We start from the raw sequence: 24,936 nt of genomic DNA, 5'->3' as shown, positions 1-24,936 counted from the left end.
AATTAAAAATAAAAAAAAGCAACTGAAATTTGAAAAGGTAAAATAGTGATCGAAAAACTTGATCGTCTAATCAAATAAACTAAACATACTTGCATCTAAAGGTTAAATATTTGTACCTGAAGGTGTAGGTGAAATAGGTGTAGAGATGTCAAGCTCTTATAGTGGACCCATACCCCTTCTTCCCCTTGTTGTGTGTGCTTGTCTTATGTGCCTTTTGGTTAGGGTACATAATGATTTAGATTTTTAATTGTAAGCTTAACAAAATACATGAATGATTGGAATTGTAAGCTTATCAAAGAGATTTGACTTTGCAGTATAGTTAGTTCAGCGCTAATCAAGAATTCCCAAGGAGTTCCAAGAATTATTGCTATACATTTGTTCCAACCCTCAATCTTCTTTTGTAGATTCATCGATATTGAATCAATCGAACGCACTTCCAGTATTTGTTCGACTTTTGAAAGACCCTGCATTATATTACCAGATCTCGATTTTTCATATATAAATGTAACTAATATATCTCCTTCGTAAAGAATTTCCTCATAATGGCCATGAACAGTTGCTCCACACACTACTCCTACTTTTATCTATATTATGGAAGGGTTCAACTATAAGGGATTAAAGGGAGAAAAATCCACCAAGATAAAAAAATGTGCACTTCTGTACTCCCTTTTGAGTTTGTGTGTACTCATACAAGCTTAATGTCTTTACTAAAATAGAGGTTAATTATCCTTTTTTTTTTGTGCAAGCGGGAGGTTAATTACCTAGTTATTTCCTTGCAAATCAACTTAATTCCTCTTTTGAGACAAGTATTAGTAGAATGTCCTTAAATTTAGCAATATTTGAAATAAGCACATTTTTTTGTTTAATTACAAGGTATAAACTTTGAAGTATTTGTTAGTAAATTTTTGGTGCTTAAAAATAAAAAGATGAATTGTGGGAGTTATATTGCTTTTGTAATTTTAAATGAAAGAGTCATGGAAATTTTAATCATTTCAATATAAATTTGACTTTGATTGTGGATATGCATTAATAAATCTCTTACCATTTTGTACATAAGTTACAATTTGCATCATGCATCATCATTAAACAAAACCTATTGTACATTGTCTATGAATATGTATTTTTTTCTAAATTAAAATTCCTCTTTTTTCTTTTTGAAATCCTATTCTATTACATGAAGGGGTGTTGGAAAAGGAAAAATTCTATTCTAGGACTCAAGAGTTCAAGCCGCTTAGTTCACTATTCGTTGCTCAAAAATTCCTATGCACAAAACATAAGGTGTAGGAGAGGTTTCCTTTCTGCTGATTGTGCAAATCAAAGATAAAAAAACCAGCTTGAGCAGCACAACTATATATCTTGAGTAGGACAATTACGTCTAACCATTGGGCAATGGCTCAGTGGCCACCGGGGAGAGTCTTAAGTACCTCCTTGAGTTGTAGGTGAGGGTTTAAACTCCACCTGTAGCGAAAAAAATCTAAAGGTTGTATCAGAACACTCCCTTGGTCTAGTTGGATCTGTATACCCACTAGTCCCCTACCACAGCCTCCTTAGGCTCCCCTCCCCCTAGATTAGGATAGAGTAGGTTGTACAAATGTATCGTTGTTGACAAAAAAAAAAAAAAAAAAAAGAGCAGGACAATTACGTCTGCAAAACCGAGGCATCGTGACATTTAATATCAAATTTTAAAATTTGTCAAGGCACAAGTCATTTTAAATAAAGCGCCTCTCAATAATGCAGACTCTACTCCGTTATACTATATATTAATTCACTAACAAAAATCATGGAATCCAGCTTTCAACAAGAATGTCTGGGTGTTTCTTCTCATGAATTCTTTATACCGTCAAGTTGAGTTCATAAGTTCACCAGTAATTTGTTTAATAAGAAACATGTGAAGATCTGACCACCCCTTACTACAAAAATACCTTTCCAAGTTTCTATGTTTCAACTGGCAGTATATATATAATTGGCAGAGTCTAATCCTGAGACCCGTGTAATCCAAGACAATCCAACTCAGCAACATTTGTCTCCTAGATGCCAGTTTATTCCTAAATCAAATCCAATGTATTCTTGTTTATTAACAAAATTGTTAATGCTGAATCAATACTGTGTAGGCATACACATAAAATAATTGCACTGAGAAAAAAGTATGACAACTTGCAAGTACCATTCCAGGACGGTCCTTGTTGTGTACTTGGGTTTTTGTATTTATCCAAATCCAACAAATGAGATTCCTTCATTTGTGACCACATGTTCTTGGATTCCATCTCAATTATTGAACCCTCTACAGACAGATACAAGGTGTCACGGAACTTTTTGCTTGTAAGGTCACAAGATATCTGTCTACGTCTACATAAATTGCACAAGAGATTTTTAGTAGAGGTGGGTAATTATCCGCTAGCTCGCAAATTTACTATATTCAATTCGAAAATTAGGATACCCAATTTGTATAATTTGATCGCGTTAAAAGAGGGTCGAGTACCCGCTAAGATGTGGGGCGAATTAGAATTACATAATTAAAAACTCGCGAGTACTCGACTAGCCCTACATATATATTTTTTTATTTTTATACATATACTAGAAAATAATATTTTTAGAACTAAATAAATAATTTCATTGAATAAATTGCATTATAAATATGAGAGACTATAGCTTATTTACAAGATTCATTTGTAGAGGTCATGATCTTATGTTTTATAGAAAATATTTTAATTAATGTGGAACATATATTTTAAAAAATGAGCTGCTTATTTCAAACTTTTATTGATTTTGATTTCTTTTAATTTTTTTTCCTTTATCTTGTATTCTCTTTGCATGCTTATTTCTTGGTGGAAGACATTTTTGAGAAAAAAATATTTATTAAATCTTAGATGAATGTGTAAAATATAAAATTAAATTAGTATAATTTTTTTTAAAAAAAAATTAAATGATAAGTGGGGGAGGAATTGGGTACCCGTTAACCCAACCCTATCTCAGTGGTACCCTATAATTGGGTACCTGTTGATATGCGGGACTAGTAAGGGTCAGAAAATGATTGACCCGAATGGTGCGAGTCGAATCAGCCAAATGATAAATGGGATGGGTACTCGACCCGCGCCCATCTTTAACTTTTAGGATGATCAAGTTATGGTTAATTTCACTTTACACCCTTTAACTATACCTAAATTTTTACTTTACCTAAATAATACCTAAAAATGGAATACTTTAGTCCCTAAACTATAAAATTTGTCTCGCTTAAGTAGCATTATTAAGTAAACAAGACAGACTTTATGCCTAAGAGGGTATACTTTAGGGACTAAATTGGAATAAATTTTATACTTTAATGACTAAAATGGATAAATCCTATATTTTAGGGATTAAGTACAAGAAATTTTATAATTTAGGGACTCAAATGTCTCATTTTGAAATTTATGAACCAAAGTGAAATTTTGGTATACTTAAATGGTGGAAAGTGGAATTAATCCCAAGTTATGATGCTTCCAACTTTTTTTTAATAGAATTTTGAATTATTAAATATCTCTCCATGCCTTTTGAATTAAAAATATAAGAAGTGACTCCACTAATATAAAAATCTAGTTTGAAGTTTCTTTGTGAAAGGGTAAATAAAGATGAAACAAAAGTTCTACTAAAAGTTAGAAAGTAAATAACAATACTTTACCCTTTAACTCAATAATCATAACTAAAAGGGCAAATTATATAAAAAAAAAGGAATAATATTCATTGGTAATGGATTTAAAAAATGAATAATGGTACTATTCTTGAAACCTAAATTTTGAAATCACTAAATTAAAATAAAGTCCTATTGGCCCTTCAAAGTGGAAATTTTTATTTACAAACTTTATTTTTGATAAAAAATTAATGAAAATAACACCAGTCCTACCAAAAATAAAGAATAAGTAGTAACAAATAACTAACACATGGTGCTTTTACTTTGAAAATACAAAGCAAGTATATTTTGAAAGTGTTAAGTAAAACTGCAAGTTGTGAGAATTTTTTCTTTTGCTTTGAAATTGAACTCTTCAATTTAGAAGTTGAAATATAAATCCGCGCATAGCATGGGTCAGAACGCTAGTTCATAATAATTAGAGACAACTTAATAATACTACAAATTGTCATATAAATGATGGAATGATTAAGAATATACATTAAGAAAAATGATTGTAGTTGCATTTCAGATGCTATAGCTTGAAAAGTTAAAATTAGGCCTGTCAACGACTCGGACCCGGGCCGGATCCGTGAAATTATTGTGGATATGGGTAGGGATTTAACCCCGTTACCCGAACCGGGATCCGGATCCGTATTGTCAGACAAAAAAAATGGGTTGGATACGGAATATAGTATTTCGACCCGTATTAGACCCGGATCCGGATATAAATGGATTAATAATTTAAAATATATATATAGTTATCAATATAATTTGATTAGGGTGATGTATTTGAGTAAAGTCAATTTGATTTCTTTTCTTATTTAATTTTTTTTGGTATTAGTTAGAAATTAGTTTACAAATATATTTTTTTCTCATTTTCATTAGAAATTGTAAGTTTTGATAAATTTTTTCTAGTAGACCCGACCCGGTGGATCCGAAACATAGAGTAGAAGACCCGTCGAGTAAACGGGTTGGATCCGGATCCGATATGGCGTGCCGGATCCGGGTTCGGAATACATTATTCTGGCCCGTTGACAGGCCTAGTTAAAATTACATGTATAAAATTCTTTTAACGTTATTTTTGAAAAGAAGTGCTAGATACCCAGCAATACCAGTTTTCTATACCTATCTTGTTATATTTGTTTTCAACCCTTTCTTAACAACAAGGGAATGGACTTAAAAAAATCATGTTCTAAAGCCGAGGTAACAACTCTTATGATCTTGTCAAATAAAAGAAGTCTCAGCTACAAAGAAGCACTTTCACAAACAATTCAATTTGGTATATGTATTTCCTGCCCTTTTACTTATCTTACAGCTGGTATTGACACAAAATATGGTTTACATACAATTTTCAATTTCTTCTTGTATTCTGTAAGTAGGATCAAAAGGGTGCTTAAAAATGGTACACATCACTTTCACCCAAAAAGAAAAAAGAAATCATGATGGATTTCAAATTTGTTTTATTAAGCACTAACAACCTTGCTTGCTGCAGCAAAATGTGGTTAAATGTCATTGGATCCTAGTCAGTGCGTCAACCAAGTTTGAAGCTGACATATTAAATTAGTACTTAAGCTCTTTTTGGCAATCATTCTCCTACCTGGGATTGAGCAAATTAAAGAGGTAGACATTAGAATTTTTTTTTTCCTTCTTGTTCTTGTTGGAGCCACGGGAAACTAGGCCAAAGTTAATTGTTCTTTTTCATGAAGGATTACACGCAAGAGATGTCCAATTTTGGGTCACATCTAGATCGCGGATTTGGGGCCATACATGATACTTTGTTCTTTTAATCCGTTGAATTTTGTGTTTTTCCCCCATAAATAGTTATTAGAATTCACAGAAACAAAAAAAAAAAATTAAAATAAGATGTAATAGAAAAATGGGACAGAGGACAGGATATCTATTGTGCTATTTTTTAACGTCATTCCAATTGTGTTGGAAGAAAATACCATGCAATTCCCTTTTCTTGTATTTATGGGCAGCTAATGAAATTTCTTGGTAATTGAGAAAGTAGACAACTTACTATAATCTTACAAGTCCCAACAAGTGACGGAACAATAAATGCAGAAAAATTGTGGAAAAATCTCATTTGTGGAGATATTTGGTCCCAATTTTGTTGGATGTCGCCAAAAAAACGGAGAAATTCATAGTTCAGCAAGATTGACCGAATACTGCAGAAAACTTGTGGAAAAATCTCATTGCGGAGAAATTTGGTTCCAGTTTTGTTGGATGTCGCCAAAGATGTGGAGAAACACAGAGATGAGCCAGAGTGACGAATACATTTTTTCCGGTGACGCATTATGAATTATGAATTATTGCCTGGTGACGCATTATGGATTAAGAATTCTTGCCATGTGGGGTAATCTTTAAATCAACAGAATTAGTGGTTATTATTTCGCAATTGATTGATAGATCAATTGTAAACACAATTAATGATCCAGAGGTCAGGCTAAACCTAATGAAAGGTACTAAGGAGTGGCACACTGGTAGCTTAGTGAAATGGAAATCCTCCTAATTATCCAAAAAAACAAAAAGGAAGAAGAAATGGATTTCCATCGTTGTAATCAAGGGCCTGTTTGAAACCTGAGTTTTTTGGGAGTTTGTCTAAAACTTTACTGTAGTGCACTGTAGAAGTTTTTGAAAAAATTTTGTAGAAGTTTTTGTAAGATGAAAAATTTTGTAGAAGTTTTTGTGTAAGGTGAAAAACTTTTTTTCCTTTTCTTTTTCTCTTTCTCTTTCTCTTTCTTTTTCTTTTTCTTTCAAACCTTTTTCTTTTTCTTTTCTTCTTCTTCTTCCTCTTCCCCGTTACCTCCGCCACCCCCAGCAGCAACTCCACCAGCAGCCACCCCTCCCCCCGCCTTCTCCCTCTGCCCTGCCACCCCCCTCCCCCTGCCACCCCCTCTGCCCCGCCACCTCCCGCCTCCCCTGTTCCCCTTCCCGCTTCTCACCATCTTTCTTTTCTTTCTTTTTTTTTCACAGAGAGGTGGGGGAGGAAATGGGGGAGACACAGAGAGCAAAAAAAAAGACAAGAGGGGATGGCAGGGGAGGAAGAAGGGGAGGGGGAAAAAAGGGGAAAAAAAAAGAAGACCGGCACCGGCATCGGAAAATTTGTGCCGGAGCCGGCGACGGAGGTGGTGGTGGGGGAGGAAGAAGAAGAAAAGGGGAAGGGAATTTTTTTTTGTTGTGTTTTGGATATTTTAAGTGTGTAGATAAAAAACTTTGAGAAGTTTTTTGGGGTTCCTGTAGCAAAAGTTTGTTAAAAAAATAATAGCTAAAAAACTTGGTAAAAAACTAGGGTGCCAAACAGGCCCCAAATTTTCTATGATTATTCCTTTAGTGCTTTATTTTTCATTTATTGCGAAGTGGCCCACAATCCTCAATATCAAAATACGTTCAATCAAACAAGTTAGGGTGTATAAAAAGAACCGACGGAGTGGATAACCGAGAAAATTGAATTAGTCCAAATCGAAATCGAAAAATAGGGTAATCACCAACAATTTTTAAAATGGTTAAATTACTCGAACCTATTTAAAAAATTAGATTAGAGTATAGTTTTCAGTTTTCAAAAACTGCGGTTACTCGAACTTACTTGCGGATATTAAGGTTGGCTAGGGTAACCAGTATCCAAACCGCAAACCATACTTATTGAGTCATTTATTAATAATTTAAATTAGGAGGATCATTATACATTTTATTTTTAAAAACTTAGAAACTTGTCTACCTAACTCTATCTCCCATTTGCCTTTTCCCCTTCCAACATTTGTCACAACTAATTTTATTTATTCTACTATTTTTTTTCCAAAACTTCTTTTATTTCTCATAAGTTCTATTCACTTTAACACTTTACTAATTATTTTATTCTTAATTTTTAAAACTTACATGTTTGGTTGTGGAGTAACCTATCATCCTTACTAAAAAAATAAATTGATAGCTTTCAAGAAATAGAGAAAGCGAAAACAAATGTTCAAAATATTCAGTGTTTTAATTATCTAATGTATTTTGATTTTTATTTTGTTGATAGTTTTTTAGAGTTATAGGATTAAAAAATCTTATTGATTTGGAAAAATGATGCATTATTTGATTTATTAATCTGATTCTTTTTTTTTCGCCCCTATAAGTAGAGGAAGGTTATAGATTACCCTATGTATATGATCCTATCTCACAAGTTAACTGACCACCGATTATTCGGTCCATGAACACCCCTGCACATAAGTAATGGGTTAATGAACTTTTTTTTATTAACCCTCCTACCCCTTCATATCCCTAACTATCAGACTAAGGATTCGAACCCTAAACTGACAGAACCTGATAGCGAGGAGAACTCTACAAGCTTTTTTCCTGACCATTGGACCAATCCCGATAGTTACTAATGGGTTAATGAACTTATTAGCACCAAATTTACCTATGAAGCCTTAATCCAATGATTTTTTCTTATCTCCAACTGTCAGACTCATGGTTCAAACCCTAAACCTTATAGCGGAAAAAACTTTAAAACCCTTCTTCTAACTATTAGACTAACTCCGTTGGTTCCTTAGTCTAGTGACTAAAGTTAAGGTCTACAAAATTAGAAATTTTGGATTCAAATCCCTTTAGCCTCTCCAGACTTTTTAAATTCCATCTTTCACCATCTAAAAAAAAAAAGAAAAAAACTTATTGGAATACTAATTATGTTGATTGATTATTTGTTGTTGTGGAATTTATCGTGATTCCATCATTAAAAGTTGCAAGTACTTTTATTTTTTTTTTATTTTTTGATATAGGAGACTGACATACTGTAACGCACATACACCACCATGAATTAATAAAAGTAGATCATACATTGGAACTCCTTTTTCTTCTGGTCTTTCTATTATTTAATCCTAGCGAATTCATTCATCCTTAGCAAGTGGGGAAACCTTGTCACGAAAATTAATCAATTTAACTACGAATAATTTATACAGCAATTGACAGCATATAGCAACAAATTGGAAAGGGACAAGGCTAATAAATCCAACCCCACTTATGCAGATTTTTTATTTCCAATGCCATGGTGCATTTGAACATTCCAGGTCTTTATTTTTTAAGAAGTTCAATCCAATCCAAAGTGGCATCCCAGCAGAAATTTTCTCTTAGCAGCCCCATTTTTTTCCTCCTTTTTTTTTTAATAATCAGATGAAACCGACCCTCTTAAGCAAACTGATTCCAAGGTCTGGAAAGAAAAAACAACATGGTGGGGGTGACATTAGCAACATTTCCGTAGATTTTCCACTTGCTTGCTCAAGAATGTATTTAAATTATCTTTAAAAAAAAAGAATGCATTTGAATTGCACCAATGTCTAATGCATAAAGGATGACATCTTTCCTTGCTATTTACTATATAGAGGTTTTATTATTTGACCAAATATAGTGGAACAAGTCCAAAGAAAATTTATATTTTATAACACAATTAATAACATTCAGTTACATGGGTATCTATATCAATTTGAAATGAAAATGGTTTGGATAGTGGTTTATTTGTAAATTTTTTTATTACATCACAAATGAATTTTTTAATTTTTTTTATTTTTTTAAATTATATCTTTATTTTACATGTATCATATCAAAAAAATATTATAATATTTTTTAAAATATTATTTCAAATAAACTCCTATCCAAACACAGTCAATAATGACGACAAACAACACATTAAATCAGTGCTTACTTTTTGAAAAGGAGCGTGATAAAGTCACCTTTGCAGTTCGTGCAAGTCATCTTGTAAGTTTCCAAGGGTGGCGGGTAGAAGACTAGAAGAAGATTAAGATGCAAAGGGGGTCCCGTTTGAATTGTAATTTTTTGAAATTTTTGTAAAAAATGTATTGTTACTATTTAATATATATGAGATAAAAATATGATTCAAAAATATGTTCGCTGTTGCATACAAAGCAGCTTTCCCGCAAGGTGAAAATTCTCTCTACATTGGTTTTGGAACTGTCAATTCCTGAAGTATTGGTCAGCACGAAAGTCTTGCAGAGAGACGACAAGAAAGGAAATAACATATACGTCCATTTTCTTATCACTACTCCCACAATGAAATTTCCATGGTTATCAACCCTAGATATTCAAGAAGACTTAAAAGCCATGTATTTTTCAATCTTCAAAGGACATCATCATTAATCATGACTCGTCACATATGGGGATGTGGTTGTTAGTTAGAAGCCAAAATGTACTTTGTGGAACGTAGCTCAATTAGCTTTATCCAATCTTGTTACATATTTTATTTCTCTTGTATCTTTATGCCAAGCCATTTTTTACCCACCTTTCAATGTCAATGTGCATGAAAGGTCCACTTTAAGCTAATGAGGTGGAATTGTATGGACATCCCACTTTGACAATGATGCTTGCTCTTTTAGAATTTTCTGGCTTACTTCACCGTCCCCTACCTACCACCATTTATGCCTTGCATAATAGTGTAAGAACATTTTTATGAATACTTTAATTTTGGCTCATGGTTTTGCTCTTAGAGCAACTTTATTTGAACCAATTGCATGGAACAATGGATGGCAATACAATAAGATGGATTACTAAAGTCACTACCACTTTGTAGCAACACTAATAACCGAAAGTGATAAGATGGCTAGCTAATTTATTCTTTCCTAGAAAGGTGTAGTAATCAATTCTTTGTTTGGTTAATAAACTAAACAATATGTTAGATAACCGAAAAATCTTTTCTAGAATAAGTTCTTTGTTTGGTAAATAATGGAAATGTTGGATTAGCTGTTTTTAGGGGTGTTTTTGAAATATTTTACTGTTTGGATTAGCTATTTTTTGGGGTGTTTTTGAAAAATTTTACTGTAGCAGTGTACATGAAAAACTTTTACTATAAATATTTTTTAAAATATTTGATATATTGTATGAATGAAATGTTTTTTGAGTTATATTTATTTGTATATTACTGTAACATTATATTTGAAAAAATGGCCAATCCCAACGGACAGTGTATATGAAATTTGAAATATTTGATATATTCTATGGATAAGATGTTTTTTGAATTGTTTTTGCTTGTGTATTAATGTAACATTGTATTTGAAAAGCTTGTTTTTGAAAAATAGGCCAATCAAAATGGAAATTAGATAGTCGAAAGAAGAGTTGGGTAGAGAAAATGACAAATCAAGTGGTACCTCATAAGGTGGAAAAATAGAAATTACAAGAGGATTTTTTACCAACAGGAGAGAGAGAGAGAGGTTTATATTTGGGAAACATAACTTGCATAGTTGCACTCTTGTAGACGCTTGAACCTGACTTTTTTTTTTTTTGTCATTTGTTCTTATTTATGTCCAAATCTTGTTTTTTGAACATTTTCTTTTGCCCTTTACGTTTTGGTGGCTCTCATTGCCATAGTTTTTGCTTCAGCCTTTCAACATAAGCAGGAGACTCGTAAAGAACATGACTCTAAGTAAATGGTGTTTAACATGTAATCAGAGTATTTTGAAGTTGCAAATTATTATCACTAGATTCATAATATATGTGTAAAAATTAAATTTTAAATTCAAAATTTATATAATTATCATTCATCAAATACTTACAGTATGTACGCCGTCATTGTGCGTGGAAGATTAATCCAAAAAAGAGTAAATGAGTTGCTTTCTTGTCCCAACTTGCTCCGCATCAATCGAAGAGGTTGGCTAAGGAAAGAGAAGCCTACCACATGAGAGGTGGGAGGATTCAATGGATCGTCCAAAGAATCTTTGTCTTGGAACGAAATGGTTATGAATTATGATCTACTTGCTTGTATGATTGGCTTTGTGTTCAGTGTATCTGTTGCCAAAGAAATGGGCCTTGATAGAAGGAAATCTAGCCAATCCGGATAGACTCAAGACGTTGAAATTGACAAATCCGCAGCTCAAAGGAAAAAGTATTACTCAGGATTGTTGTATTAGTAGTATACACAACTTCAAAAGTCAATCCGGATTTGACTAGATATCCTACCAGTCCCGTCACTTTGAAGCGTTTTGAGGAAACTAGTGAAATTGTAACAAGCAACGAAAAATTTATGCGAGTTTAGGTTCAAATTTCAGTGAGGTCACTCATTTTGAAGCGTTTGAGAAAACTACTGAAATTTTAAAAATCCCTATGTGAGGAGTTATATGAGTTTATTTTACGCTGGGTTCTAATTTCAGTCAAGACAGCAAATGCATTTTCGGACGATGCTGCAGCCCTCCCAGCCTGCTTACACCCTTCTTCTCCGAATGTAAGGCCAGTGTTGAATCATATCCTGCAGTTTTCTCCAAGGTTATTAATGGATTAAGGAGCAAATTACTCGAATAACCACTAAACCTTTTGAATAGTCAAAGTTTGACCATTCAACTATTAATAGTATATTTTTACTTACTGAATTATCAAAGTACAAATTTTGCATTATTTCATCTGATTTTACCATCAATTTTGTCAAATCTAAGGATTTACACGATTCACGAGATATACTATTAATAGTTAGATATGACAAATTAACTAAACCTTTTGAATAGTCAAAGTTTGACCATTCAACTATTAATAGTATGTTTTTACTTACTGAATTATCAAAGTACAAATTTTGCATTATTTCATCTGATTTTACCATCAATTTTGTCAAATCTAAGGATTTACACGATTCACGAGATATACTATTAATAGTTAGATATGACAAATTAACGGTGAAATTAAATGAAATGGCCTAAACTTTATATTTTTGATACTTTAGTAGGTACAAATATACTATTAATACTTAAGTAGCCAATACTTTAGTTGTTGTAATCATTTATGAATGGATTGAAAATTGTGTTTTCAAAAAGCCCAAAAAGACAAACGAAAAGAAAAAAGGGGGAATTCTGTCAAGACACTCAAAAGCCCAAAGTCTTCCACAAATGGACTAAAAGACCTTTCTCTGGCACGTTAATCAGACCAGAAAATAATTGCTTATCAGTATAAATATCACCCCATCAAGATAAATATTTTGAAAGTTGAAAGATCAACTATGATCCAACAATTGGTAATTGTAAAAGTATCATATTCAAGAATCAGAAAGTTGGATATATGACCTTTGTAAATTGTAATCAAACCAGAAAAGATGCAGCACAAAACGATTCCAAAACACAAAGCACGCAACCAGTGACAACCCTACACTCCCGCTTCAACATACAACCAGAGAATCAAGCACACCCCCGAGCTAGTTTAAATCCACAAGAAAACATTCATCACCAACAAAAATCTAAATCAGATAAAATTTGGTTGCGAGCAATCCCTCTACAATTTCTATTATCAGAAAAATAGGACCTCCTAAAATCCAGACCTGCTCTGATTCTTCATAGACAACTCTTTACAGGCAATCTTAACGGAGCCCTCAAAACAACCCAATGAAACTTGAGAATCAAAAATTGCATAGACAATAGAGATCTTGGTTCTTCATCCTACCTTGTGGTTTCGATTCTCACAGCCTCTATCTCCGTCCCACCTCTCCCCTTTACTTGAAAAGAAAAAATCTCAAAGAAAATACAAAACTTCATGAAATCCCATTACAAGAAGACTATTGCACACTATAATCATCCCAAGAAACATAATTTCCATCCCAGACGATCCTATGCCTAAAAGATATAATAAAAATGCTGTACAGTATCTAGACATTCCTTCTAACATTTCCAACATAAAATTGTATGATAAATTAACATTTCCCAACAAAATTAATGTAAAAAGTGCAAAATGTGGGATTAACCAAATTTAGACCATAATAGTAACAGTATCCAGATAAGCAATTCAACAGAACAAAATTCGAATCCTCAAAGTATTCCAACATTTATCTAAACCCAAAATTAGTATCCAAAACTTAAACTAAATCGAGATTTAAATCAATCTAAGCAGTAAGCAATACAGCACCACCGGCCTCCTTAATTTTCTTCTCAGCAGTCTTAGAAACAAGCTTAGCCTTAACTACCACAGGTTGATTCTCCGGCAAGACTCCTTTACCCAAAACCTTAAAATACCCAAACTGGGTGACGTCAATCAGAGGCGCATTTCCTGATTTACCCTCGGAGACCGCTTTTTCTTTCAGGTCGGATGGGACAAGTGACCAGAGCTTATCGATGTTGACGATCGGACAATGGAATTTATTACGGAGCTTGTGAAAATACCTCATTCCGACCTTGCCGAAGTATCCAGGGTGGTATTTGTCGAAGAGGATTCGATGGTGGTGCATTCCTCCGGCGTTTCCTCGTCCTCCTGGGTGTTTGCGGTGTTTCCCGATACGGCCGTGGCCGGCGCTCACGTGGCCCCTGCTCTTCCTGGTCTTCTTGAATCGAGTCGTCATTGTTGGCAGGTGGACGGCGGCGGGGGAAGGGCAGGAAGAGTTAGGGTTTTGCTATATTTAAAGGTGAAGAATTGGAAGGTGGGACGGGGATTTTAGTGTGGTGTTACAAAATTACCCTTATACTTGAAGAAAATTACATTTAGGGTACTGTAACCTTTTTTTTTTTTTTTTTTTTTTTTTTTTTTTTTTTTTTTCTGGCCCTGCTTTGCACGATTTAGGATCTCCATTGCAAATTTGCAATCGTGATCGGGTTGGTCTGAGTCATTCAATTGAAGTTTACGTCCGACCGAAGGTATAGATTTTTTTTAAAAAAATCTTTATGGCAAATTAGGGAAATTAATTATATTAGTGTTTGAGACACGCCCTAACATGTGCGCAATTAATAAAAAACATATTTATGAAAATTATTTTTTATTGGTTAAGTTATTTTATAATGTAGATAATTGTATAAAAAGATAATAATATAAGTTGAGCAGAATACGTGGAGTAGGAGTGAGAAGTTAGTGTGAAAAAGTGAATAATTTTTACAAATAATTTATGTAAATAGCTCTTTCCTAATTGTGGGAAAGGTTTTTTAATATATTGGACAAATTACCCTTATCATTGAGGGTGAATTATAAATTTTAAAAAAATAATGCTATGTGTTTACACTACACAGTAATGTTCAGGCCGTTGTACCTGAAATCGCCCCAACCTCTAATACATACGTATAATTTGGATGTATATATAATTCCATAGCTTGATAATCGACTCCTTTAAGTTTCAAGAGTGAGGTAAAAATATAAAATTTTTTGCAATATGGCTATTTATTTTTTAATTTTTTTGGGGACAGCTTTGCAATTGGACTATTCAGGAACATAAATATATTTTTCATTGTCATATAGTAGTTGGTTATAATTTGAAATATATAATCAAGACATTACATACTTTCACATGATTTAGGATGAACATGACTATACACTTGATTAATTCGCAGAGTACTTGATAAAATTAGTATAAAACTGTAATATTTTTATACAGAGTTAAAAGGTTGGAAACAAAATGGACAAGCTGAAAGCTAGGAGCTCAGCCATTTCTCCGTCCAAGGGGTCCTCTTTTCTCACTTGGGATCCTCGGTGACATATTTTGAGTGCCAATCCAATGCCACCTCTAATATTACGCAAAGTGTCCTGTTATTATTTGTACTTTAATTTTTTAATAATTCAAATTGGTTTGATTTAACACAAATTTTCTCTACTCTCTAAAACTTTGAACCAAAATTAACCGACCGGTCTAATTCAAATATCATCACTTTTGAGTTAACAACTCACGATCTGGGGAAAAAGAAAAAGAAAACCTAAGCGATTGAGCCCCCAGATTTTGATGCTATGGCAGTCATTTCTACAGGTAAAATACCATATCCAGTTTTTCAACTTCTGTGGGTCAAGCTAATTCTGGGATTCTTTGCTGCTATTTCTCTGATAATTAAACAGCCCTCTGAAGAGCTCATGTCCAAGCCACCGAGGGATCGGGACGAACCATTGATGAATGATGTTATGCAAAGAAGCATAAGTGCACAGGCGATATATCATATTGCAGTATTGCTGGCCATCCATTTTAAAGGCCAATTAATTCTGAAAGTTAATGTGAATGAGAAGAATACTCTTATCTTCACGACCTATGTTCTGTGCCAAGTTTCCACAGTGGTCAATGCCAGGCTTTTTGAAGAGAAGAAAATTTTTCAGGAGATGCACAACAAGAAATGCTTCTGGGGAATCATAGGCTTCATCGTTCTCCTCCAAGGAATGTTGGTAGAAGTTTTGAAGAACCTTGCATCGTTCTCCTCCAAGGGGCTTAATTTCCCCCTTTCCAATGTAATTTTGGCTTTGCCCTTCTACTTGAGTTTTAATCGCTTATTTGGCTCAATCCCTCCAATTCTTGAAGTTCTAGACGTCCGAAACAACTCACTCTCTGGAAATGTTCCACGGTATCCCTGCCAGTGGAGGGCTTATTGAGGACGTCCTTGGTGCCTTTGACGGTGAGGCAATTGGCAGTGGAGATGATGCCACGCGGAATGGCGGAGCTGGTGGAGGAATCTGCTGGAGAACGTCATTGAAGTGTGGACCTCATCTGAGTGGAGATGATACACAAGCTTCCAGGGACTTTGTCTCTTTTTGGCTTTGTTCAAAGCAATCACCGATGAAAGACTTTGGTGGCTCAATCGCTTAGGTTTTCTTTTTCTTTTTTCCCGGATCGTGAGTGGTTAACTCAAAAGTGATGGTATTTGAATTAGACCGGCTGTTTAATTTTGGTTCAAAGTTTTAGAGGGTAGAGAAAATTTGTGTTAAATCAAATTAATTTAAATTATTAAAAAATTAAAGTATAAATAATAACAGAACACTTGGCGCAATATTAGAGGTGGCATTGGATTGGCACTCAAAATATGTCACCGAGGATCCCAAGTGCTCTTTTCTAGGAAATGGATTGCATGAAAGAGAGCTCTGAACTGGTGGAAAATAGCTGTAATTCTTCTAGAGAAACATAAATCCTCAGCATTCCAACAAAAAAAAAAAAAAAATCCCTAATAACACATTTTTCTTATTCCTTGTTCTTTCGAAAACATGTACTGAATTTGAATTTCATGAACATTATGCAAAACCATACTGATTTGAGTTGGAGACCTAGGTGTTAATCTTCCCACCTGCAAAACCATCTTTTGGTCCCATAAAAGCTCATAAGAATACGATGGACTGATGATCAGGATAAAATTCATTACTCATAATACACCATTCTATAACTGATGTTGCTGCCAAATCATACATGCAAGTACAAAAATAGTGTCCTAGAAATTTCAGCTAAGATGTTGCTGCTAAAGAGATTTCTACACTGGGGAAGTATTCTCTGTTTGTATTTCTATGGCTTTTGGATAAAGAGTGCAAGGGTCTTCCACTATCAGCCAAATTTTGTAGGAAAACAAGAATCTAACAGAAGGAAAGAAAAACACAACACGCAACATATATTTCTAACTGATACAGATCTGTACATCTGAAGATGATGCATCCCCCATTCTTGTTGCACAATGAATGAAACTACCATGGCTTCCTAGCACCAAGAGGTATTGTGTTGGATCCAGAGATACCTCTGTTGCCAAAACCCCCACGTCCTCTGGAGCGAAAGTTGTTTCCTGAAGATGCAAACAGAGTAACATCCATAAAGCATCTATTTATAGTTGATCGGTTTATCTAATTCTTATCCAAGAAACATAAATCATATACGCAATTTAAGTATCATTCACTATACCTCCCATAGTAGAACCAGTAGACCTGGCCATCGCAGACAAATCAGGAGGAATGATTTGGCCTGCATCCCGTAATATCTTGATTAGATCTCTGGCAAACTTGCCATTTGCATGAGTGAAAAAAGTGAAAGCAGTTCCTGTAGCTCCTGCACGACCAGTTCGGCCAATCCTATGAACGTAATCCTCAAGGCTTGATGGAAAATCATAGTTAACCACACATTTTATGTCCTTAACATCTGCAAGGGATGGAGATATATGTTAGATAAACAAATCAGTTGCTTGTAGAAAGCAAAGCAAGAAATAGCAGCCTTATCCCTGCAATTATAAGATCCAAACCATCTTATATAAGACAACACATCTCTTGCATAGTGTGCCCACCTTAACCTTGCAGGGATAAGGAGCAGCTTCACCACCACATTTTCCAAATACGACATCTATGGAAAAGCTTGTATGAGTCATCCGGGCTGTCACAAAAACCAGCTTCATAACTGTGGATGGGCAGCTATTTATATTCGACCATGTTACTTGGACACAATAAAAGGAGCCATAGCATTTTTTCTCAAAGCAAGGAGAGCAACTTAAAAGGTTTCCAGATCTCAGGAGAAGTTCTGCACTGGGACATCCTCCAGAAAGAGAGTGCCCTCAAGCCTACTGTGATACATCATCTTATCAATAACTAACTGGATATACGGCCACAACTTGGCACTACTAGAAGAGAAGATTACTAGGAGTATTGTAGGACATTCTCCTTTTCTCCTCACCACAATAACCCCAGTTAAGTAGCCAACTCACCATGTCTGTTTGGGCAGCACTAGCTCAAAAAAGGAAGAGTTTCTACCGAGGTTACCACTCATTCTTAGAATCACCTGTGCATAGAAACATGCAAACTATATTTACAGCAATAATCTACTCTTGATCCCATGAGAAGATAACGCGTGACCAAAGTTAAAAAAAATATTTGAGAACTATTCTAATCTTGAACCAAGTTTTGAAAATGTAATGCCCAGTGTCCATGTAACATAAGTAGGAACATTTTGGTGATACCAGAGGAGAGATTATGGATGTCATTCTTGCATCCTCTTCAGCAAAGAGGGCAATGTCCTCTGATACCCCACCCCAACCAAGCCACCATGTCTATCTTGGCAAAAGAATCTTAAACAGGATAGCAAAGTTGCTTATAGTGGTGCTCACACGAAGACATGGAGCTAACAAATATGCATCGGGTAGTCCAGCACTGAATTCCAATTAACAACCCTAACCCTGTAGCACCACCTCTTGCACCCAAACCACAAATTATATTCTCAGGAAAGTGGACAGCAGCCGGAGACTCACCTAGCATGTAAATTAAGAGCCTAAAAGACCTAAGTTTTAACACACAGTGATCCTACCAAGACCACGTGCAGCAACATCAGTGGCAATCATTATAGGATTTCTGCCACTTTTAAAATCAGCCAGGACCCAGTCCCTTTCATCCTGGCTTTTATCACCATGGATGGATAAGGCTGGCCATCCATCCATTCTCAATTGTCTTGTCACTTGATCACATCCTTTCTTTGTCTCCACAAATATAAGAATACGACTTCCGTCCATCACTTCTTTCAGCAGCCTAATCAGCCTGCAAGAACAAATCTAGTAAGCAATCAGATCTATTAAAGAACACACATCATTTCTCTTTTAGTGTCACCATAAAGCACCTAGTGTACTTCTCCACATCTGTCACTATTTCAATGATCTGCCGTATAGATTGATTTGCTTTCAGTTCTGCAGAACCAATGATCACCTGAAAAATGCAAGAAATAGCATCTTCACGAATCCATACATCTAAAATTTCAACAGATAAATCACCCATGAACACTGCAGATATCATGTTTCTAGATCACCATATACAGAAAGTAAGAACGGTAAAAGAAAGACCTTGTAAGGATTGCGCAAAAACTGCCTTGCTAAAGCTTCTACCTCCCTTGGCCATGTGGCACTCCAATACAAAGTTTGTCTATCTGGTCTAATCTGCATGACAAAAAACACCTCTGAATACGCAAACTACATTTCGACAAAAAACAAGAAAATGAAAGAAGAATCAAATGATTAATGCTAAAACATAAAATTAAAACAAAAGACGCTATCACAAAGAAGAAAATTGAACAACTAAAAAATATCACAAGCAATCAGCAATAAAATTTCAGAAAAAAAAGATAAGACTATCACACCAAGGCACCCCTTACCAGTTTCTTTAAAGAACAAGGGATGGGGGTTCATGTTCTCTACTCACATGTCAAGATGCAAAGATAGTGGGCATGCAGCAGCAGATCAATAGAATAAAATTTTGAATTAGCTTGTAAATAAAAAAAATCTCAATAATTGGTTGTGGGCTGACATAGGATAACATGTCTTATTACACATTAAACATTAATTCAGATAATCATTGGAGATTTTTAACTTAGACTAAGTGCTCAAGGACAACCAAACTGAAGGATGAATATAATCAAAAAAGACAAAAGGGGTAAAATTGCAGCTGCTAACTATTACTTTGACTCTTCATTTGACCCCAGAGTACCCATGTCGACACGACATGACACTGGTGCTGGTATGGGATATGTGTCCGACAAGCTGAAAAATTTGTGGATGTATTGACTTTTGTGCGATGTGATGTCAATGGAAGAGGAGACATGGATGAGAAAATTCATGGATGTAGAAGACTTGTTGCACTAGAATCCTCATTATTGAAATCCTTGTTGAGCTACGACTTGTTGGTTACCTTAGAATTCTCCAATCCTTGTTGCACTATGACTTGTATGTTGGCTGTACTATAATTCATATATTTACTAGATATTTTGTTGTACTCCACGTACCCGTGTCTGGGTCTTTTGAAGTGTCTTCGTATCTTAATTTTAGATAGTAGACGAATTAGACACTTAGACACATACCCAAATCCAACACATACCGGAGTCTGACTAACATAGGCTGCTAAAACTTTAATACTGAATTGTGAAAAATAATTGTAGAACTTCCAAACACGTTTAGTTTGGTACCCTTAGCAGCTGATAGAGTCTTGTTTAACGCGCACTGATTTCATGCAACATCATGGCAGCAGGAACCATTTTTTACCCATGGATAATGACTTTCTCTTCTGAACAAATGACAAATACAACTTAAGCACACAGTTAAAACTTAATTATTCGATATAATGCCTCCTGTGCTTTGCACTATATAGATAGCATGTGTAAAATATGACCTATTTCTTTCTCTGCCACATGAATTATTTAGGCAAGTCTTGCAGTAAAAATCTGTAAATCTAGCACTGCTCTTTAATGATTGAGCTATCTAGATTAGCTTTTCACCAAGCTCACCCTTACAAGATGTGCATAATTGTGAAAACAATGTCCTATCAGCATTTATTTTAAAAGTCACACTGTTACACTTGCAATTGCAATTCTATCTAACACTACACATCTGCAAAATTTTAACAAGTCAACTTCAACAATTCTAGAAACCAACTGAAAACAATGAACATTATTCAAATTTTAAATCAAAATATAATATTTGTGCATAAATAACCCACATGCAAAGTTATTGCTAATATCCAACGAAGAAACATCACAGCATAACTGCAACCCCTATATCCTGTTAAGCTCTTAATTTTCTCAAGGAAGCTTAGTCTACAATATTTCAAAGTTGATTACAAAATTTTAATTAATGTTATTAGTAGCAGGTCATCATATGCAAGATTTAGGTTTTCATCCAAATATTATAAGCCATGACATTATTAAAGCCTGAATATATTTTTAGTGGCTTGGATCTTTCCATACAACTTTACAAACCAAACCTAGCGATTTGAATCCACACAACCATTAAACTTTCTACCTACTAAAAGACCAACAGCAAAGCCTTGGACTATACCATAACCGTGATATCAGAAGAAGGCCTAAAATACTTGATAAAATCTTGCTTAAAATATACACAAGAACAAAGGTCAAAATAAATCCATGCAGCACACATCAACCTAAAAACAACTGATTGATATAACATTTTAAAAAGAGAAGCCCACAGCTTCCAAACCTGTGAAACAATTTTCCTAATTTGAGGCTCAAATCCCATATCAAGCATTCGATCAGCCTCATCTAGTACGAGGTAAGTTACTCTTTTCAAATTTGTATGTTGAGCCTCCAGCATATCTATCAATCTACCCGGAGTGGCAATAACAATTTCAACTCCTGTAACACATACATATAAATTTATCAGTGCACATTGGATCAAAAATTTGTTTACTCTTCAGACATTAACAAATTAATAAAGACACAATATTACCTCTTTTAAGATCACGGATTTGTGGTCCTTTTGGGGCACCACCATAGATGCAAGTACTTCTTATACGGGATCCAAATTTCATTGCTTCTTCTTGGATCTGAACAGCCAATTCTCTTGTAGGTGCTAGTACTAGCACAATGGGACCGTCTCCTTGTGCTACATTTTTTCCCATGGCAAGACTTTAAGGGGGGGAAAAAGGCAAAAGAAATGACCAAGAAAGTAAAGAGTTACCAGAACAAACCAGAAAATGTCACTTACCCAATCGCGGCTGCGCACTGACATGTACCAAAGCAGGCAACATATAAGCCAAAGTCTTCCCAGAACCAGTCTCAGCAATGCCTATAAGATCTCTACCTTTCAAGGCCATGGGCCAACCTTGAGACTGAATAGGTGTTGGCTCAACAAAACCTAATCTAGCAATCACCTCAAGGCAATAATCTAGCAAAGCAAAAAGCAAGAACCAATAATCTCAACATTATACAGACATGAAATCTTATATTCATCAAACAATCATTTAACTAAAGTACCAGGAAACAATCATTTAACTAAAATACCAGGAAAGTTTGCCTCATGAAACATCCTTATTGGCTTTGGAACATCATGGCCATCAACAGTCATCTCCCGTCTGGCACGATAAACTGCAACCTCTTGCTCGGTCATTGCCCTCACTGAAGGACTCTCAACATAAAAGTTCTTCTCAAAAGGAACCAAGTTCCCAAATTCTTGCTTTGGAAGAGCAAGATTATCTAGGTCATCTCTTGGCCTACTACCATGTCTACCACCTCTTCCACTACTACCACCACCCCGTCCTCCATCAAAACCACCCCTTCCTCCCCCATGCCCACCTCGAAAACCCATTCCACCACCCCTCCCAGCATCGGAACCACCCCTTCCACTGCCACCACTCCTACCTCCACTACGTCCCGAATCAAACCCCCTACCTCTAAAATCACCCCTTCTATCTCCTAAACCACCATAGCCACCACCACTGCCTCCGACCCCTCTACCACCATCCACCACAGGTGGCGGTGCCCCCATAGGCCCACCATACGGAGGAGGAGGCCCACCACGGTCATAACTCGGGCCTAAACCACCACTACCCATCATAGGCGGTGGAACAATTGGAGGCGCTGCCCCCATAATATCACTAAAATTCGTAAAACAAACAAAAACCCATTAAAATACTGAAGCATCACATCAAGAAATAAAGCAAAAATAAATCCATACACACAAAATTTTAGGTGGATTAATACTAGGAACAAAAAACTTAATAGAACTACATAAATGAACACCCAAAAAAAAAAAAAAAGAGGAGAGGGTTTGAAGTACTACCTGCGACGGTTACGATAAGAGGCAGCATCAGTATATCTGGAATCGTAAGGATTAAACATGATTTAATTGCTGAGACAGAGAATTGTTAGGGTCAGGATTTAGGGTTTGGATTTGCAGGTATTTGAAAGAGGGAATGGGAGGTAAAAGAAAAAAATTTATCTTCCGTTATTGACTTCTCTGCATTTATAGCTTCTGTTTTCTTTTTTTTTTTCTTTTTCTTTTTTTAAATTGAAAAGGTTGTGTAATTAACTGATTATTGCGATTTACTCCCCTGAAGTGAAAGAGTGTCACGTAATATACCACCAGCAATTTGTGGTAGGACATATGAAATTTATGGGAAATAAATAAGGATTCATAGCTTCATATTTGATCCTAGTATCTATGGAAAATCATCAAGGAGCATAAAGTTACACTTTATTGATGTAATAACACATTAGTTATGACAAGTAACAAAATAAAATGTAATGTAGTGATTTTATGACAAGTAACAAAATCCAAGAGATCGTTGGAATTGTATATTATTAAGAATTCTTGTAAAAAAATGTAATGTATCGATTTTATAAGAAGTTGCTGCTCTTAGGAGTTTTGTAGCAATTTTATGACAAGTAATGAAATATGACAAGATACTATCCTTCAGTTTTTCAAACATTAGTTTTTTAAATACTATAAAATTTTTTAAAAAGTACTCTAAAAAATAGTCTAAATTTTTTTAATATTTAAAAAATATCCCAAAATATATTCTAAAAACTCTACTACTCTTAAATATTTCAAAATATATTCTAAAAATATCCCAAAATATACTCTAAAAACTCTGCTACAGTAAAATTTTTTAAAAATATCCCAAAAAACAGCTAATCCAAACAGAGCTAGTTTTGGACCAATTTTTAGGAATTTTATGGCGTGAGTATTTTTTTTTTTTTTATGAGAGTGCCTAAGACGTCAATAACTGATAATTCCTCTCGTGTTGCCATCTAATCCAACCATCTCCCAACATGTAAGTTGATTATTTGGAATTGTAATTATGCTAATCAAACGTGAAAGCAAGTGCAATTATGAATAAAATTGCACGAAATAATTATTTAATGCTACTTGCCATACTTAGACGTTTCGAATAGGCATAACTTTGAAGGGGGCAATCTCGCATAGTTTTCCTACTTCAATGTTTTTCTTTTTCTTCTTTTTGGCTCTTGACTAATTATTTGAAAAATGCCAGATTACCTATAGAAGAATGCATCATACGCTATTTTCATCTGGTCTCCTAATCTTTAGTCATAAACAAAGCGCGTGGCTGAAAAGTTCATTAATTAGACTTTGTCATAGGTCAAAAGTTATTGGACAACGCAGGTCAGAAATTATCAGACAACAATAATAATATGTCTGTGAGTTTGGATGGAGGAAGCAAAATAAGGGAAAATTTGAAAGAGTCAACAAAATAAGGGAAATTTTCAGAAGGTCATAGTAAAATTTTCCTTTACAAGGAAGGATAGAAATTTTCCTTTAATTAAAGAGATGGTTGAATGATGAATTAACTTACTCGATACTCGAATCAAGTTTAGTTTGATAAGAGTTCGTTCGATTTTAATTTGTCAATAGTGAAAATAAGTTTGAATAGTATTTATGTTTGCTAACTGTCAAATTCAATAAAAAAAAAGTTTATTCAAACTCAATTTGACATATAAATAAGTTGAATTTGAACAAAATTTCAAATTCATTAAAATAATTAAATAAATTTGAACATTAGAATGATTGGCTTGATTTGGTCTATTTATACCTTTATTTGAAGAAGCATGAAAAGTATATTACAAACGCCATATTTACCATAGAGGTATACTCCTGTAAACCCAATTTGAGCTAATTTAGTTGTCTTGTGACTCTTAGCAAAGTAGAATTTTAATGCTTCACCACCAATTGTTGGATATCCATGGAACTTCTTACTGGTTTATAACATCCTGGTTTTAGAGCAAAATAAATGGCACAGATTTCTATAGACCATTCAATAAGATTTATGACCAGTGAAAAGAGAACATATTCAAACCACCAGCTTTTGGATTGGTGGCCACCACCAAGCCCTTAAGACTTTGGTGGGGT

General features: G+C 34.6%; 2 protein-coding genes across 3 annotated transcripts; both read right to left on the bottom strand.

The window, feature by feature from the left end:
* Positions 1-13,311: 13,311 nt before the first annotated feature.
* LOC113741180 (large ribosomal subunit protein uL15x-like) lies at positions 13,312-13,987 on the bottom strand. Its single transcript, XM_027268660.2, has one exon. The coding sequence runs from the start codon at positions 13,932-13,934 to the stop codon at positions 13,482-13,484; it is 453 nt and encodes a 150-aa protein (XP_027124461.1). The 5' UTR covers positions 13,935-13,987; the 3' UTR covers positions 13,312-13,481.
* Positions 13,988-16,664: 2,677 nt separating this feature from the next.
* LOC113742559 (DEAD-box ATP-dependent RNA helicase 20-like) lies at positions 16,665-23,015 on the bottom strand. Of its 2 annotated transcripts, XM_027270419.2 has the most exons (10): positions 22,849-23,015; positions 22,071-22,663; positions 21,775-21,954; positions 21,517-21,672; positions 21,268-21,422; positions 19,126-19,218; positions 18,906-18,991; positions 18,600-18,826; positions 17,214-17,447; positions 16,665-17,097 (listed from the first exon to the last, which is right to left on the bottom strand). In XM_027270419.2, the coding sequence occupies exons 1-10, from the start codon at positions 22,905-22,907 to the stop codon at positions 17,003-17,005; spliced, it is 1,878 nt and encodes a 625-aa protein (XP_027126220.2). In that variant the 5' UTR covers positions 22,908-23,015; the 3' UTR covers positions 16,665-17,002. The 2 variants fall into 2 exon arrangements, 1 of the variants encoding a protein (XP_027126220.2); XR_003460854.2 differs by lacking the exon at positions 16,665-17,097 and having other exon boundaries at positions 17,213-17,447; positions 17,590-18,826; positions 22,849-23,014.
* Positions 23,016-24,936: the final 1,921 nt, after the last annotated feature.

This window comes from Coffea arabica, chromosome 4e (assembly GCF_036785885.1).
Source record: "Coffea arabica cultivar ET-39 chromosome 4e, Coffea Arabica ET-39 HiFi, whole genome shotgun sequence".
NCBI classification, from domain to species: Eukaryota; Viridiplantae; Streptophyta; class Magnoliopsida; order Gentianales; family Rubiaceae; genus Coffea; species Coffea arabica.
This window is presented reverse-complemented; position numbering and strand designations above follow the sequence as displayed.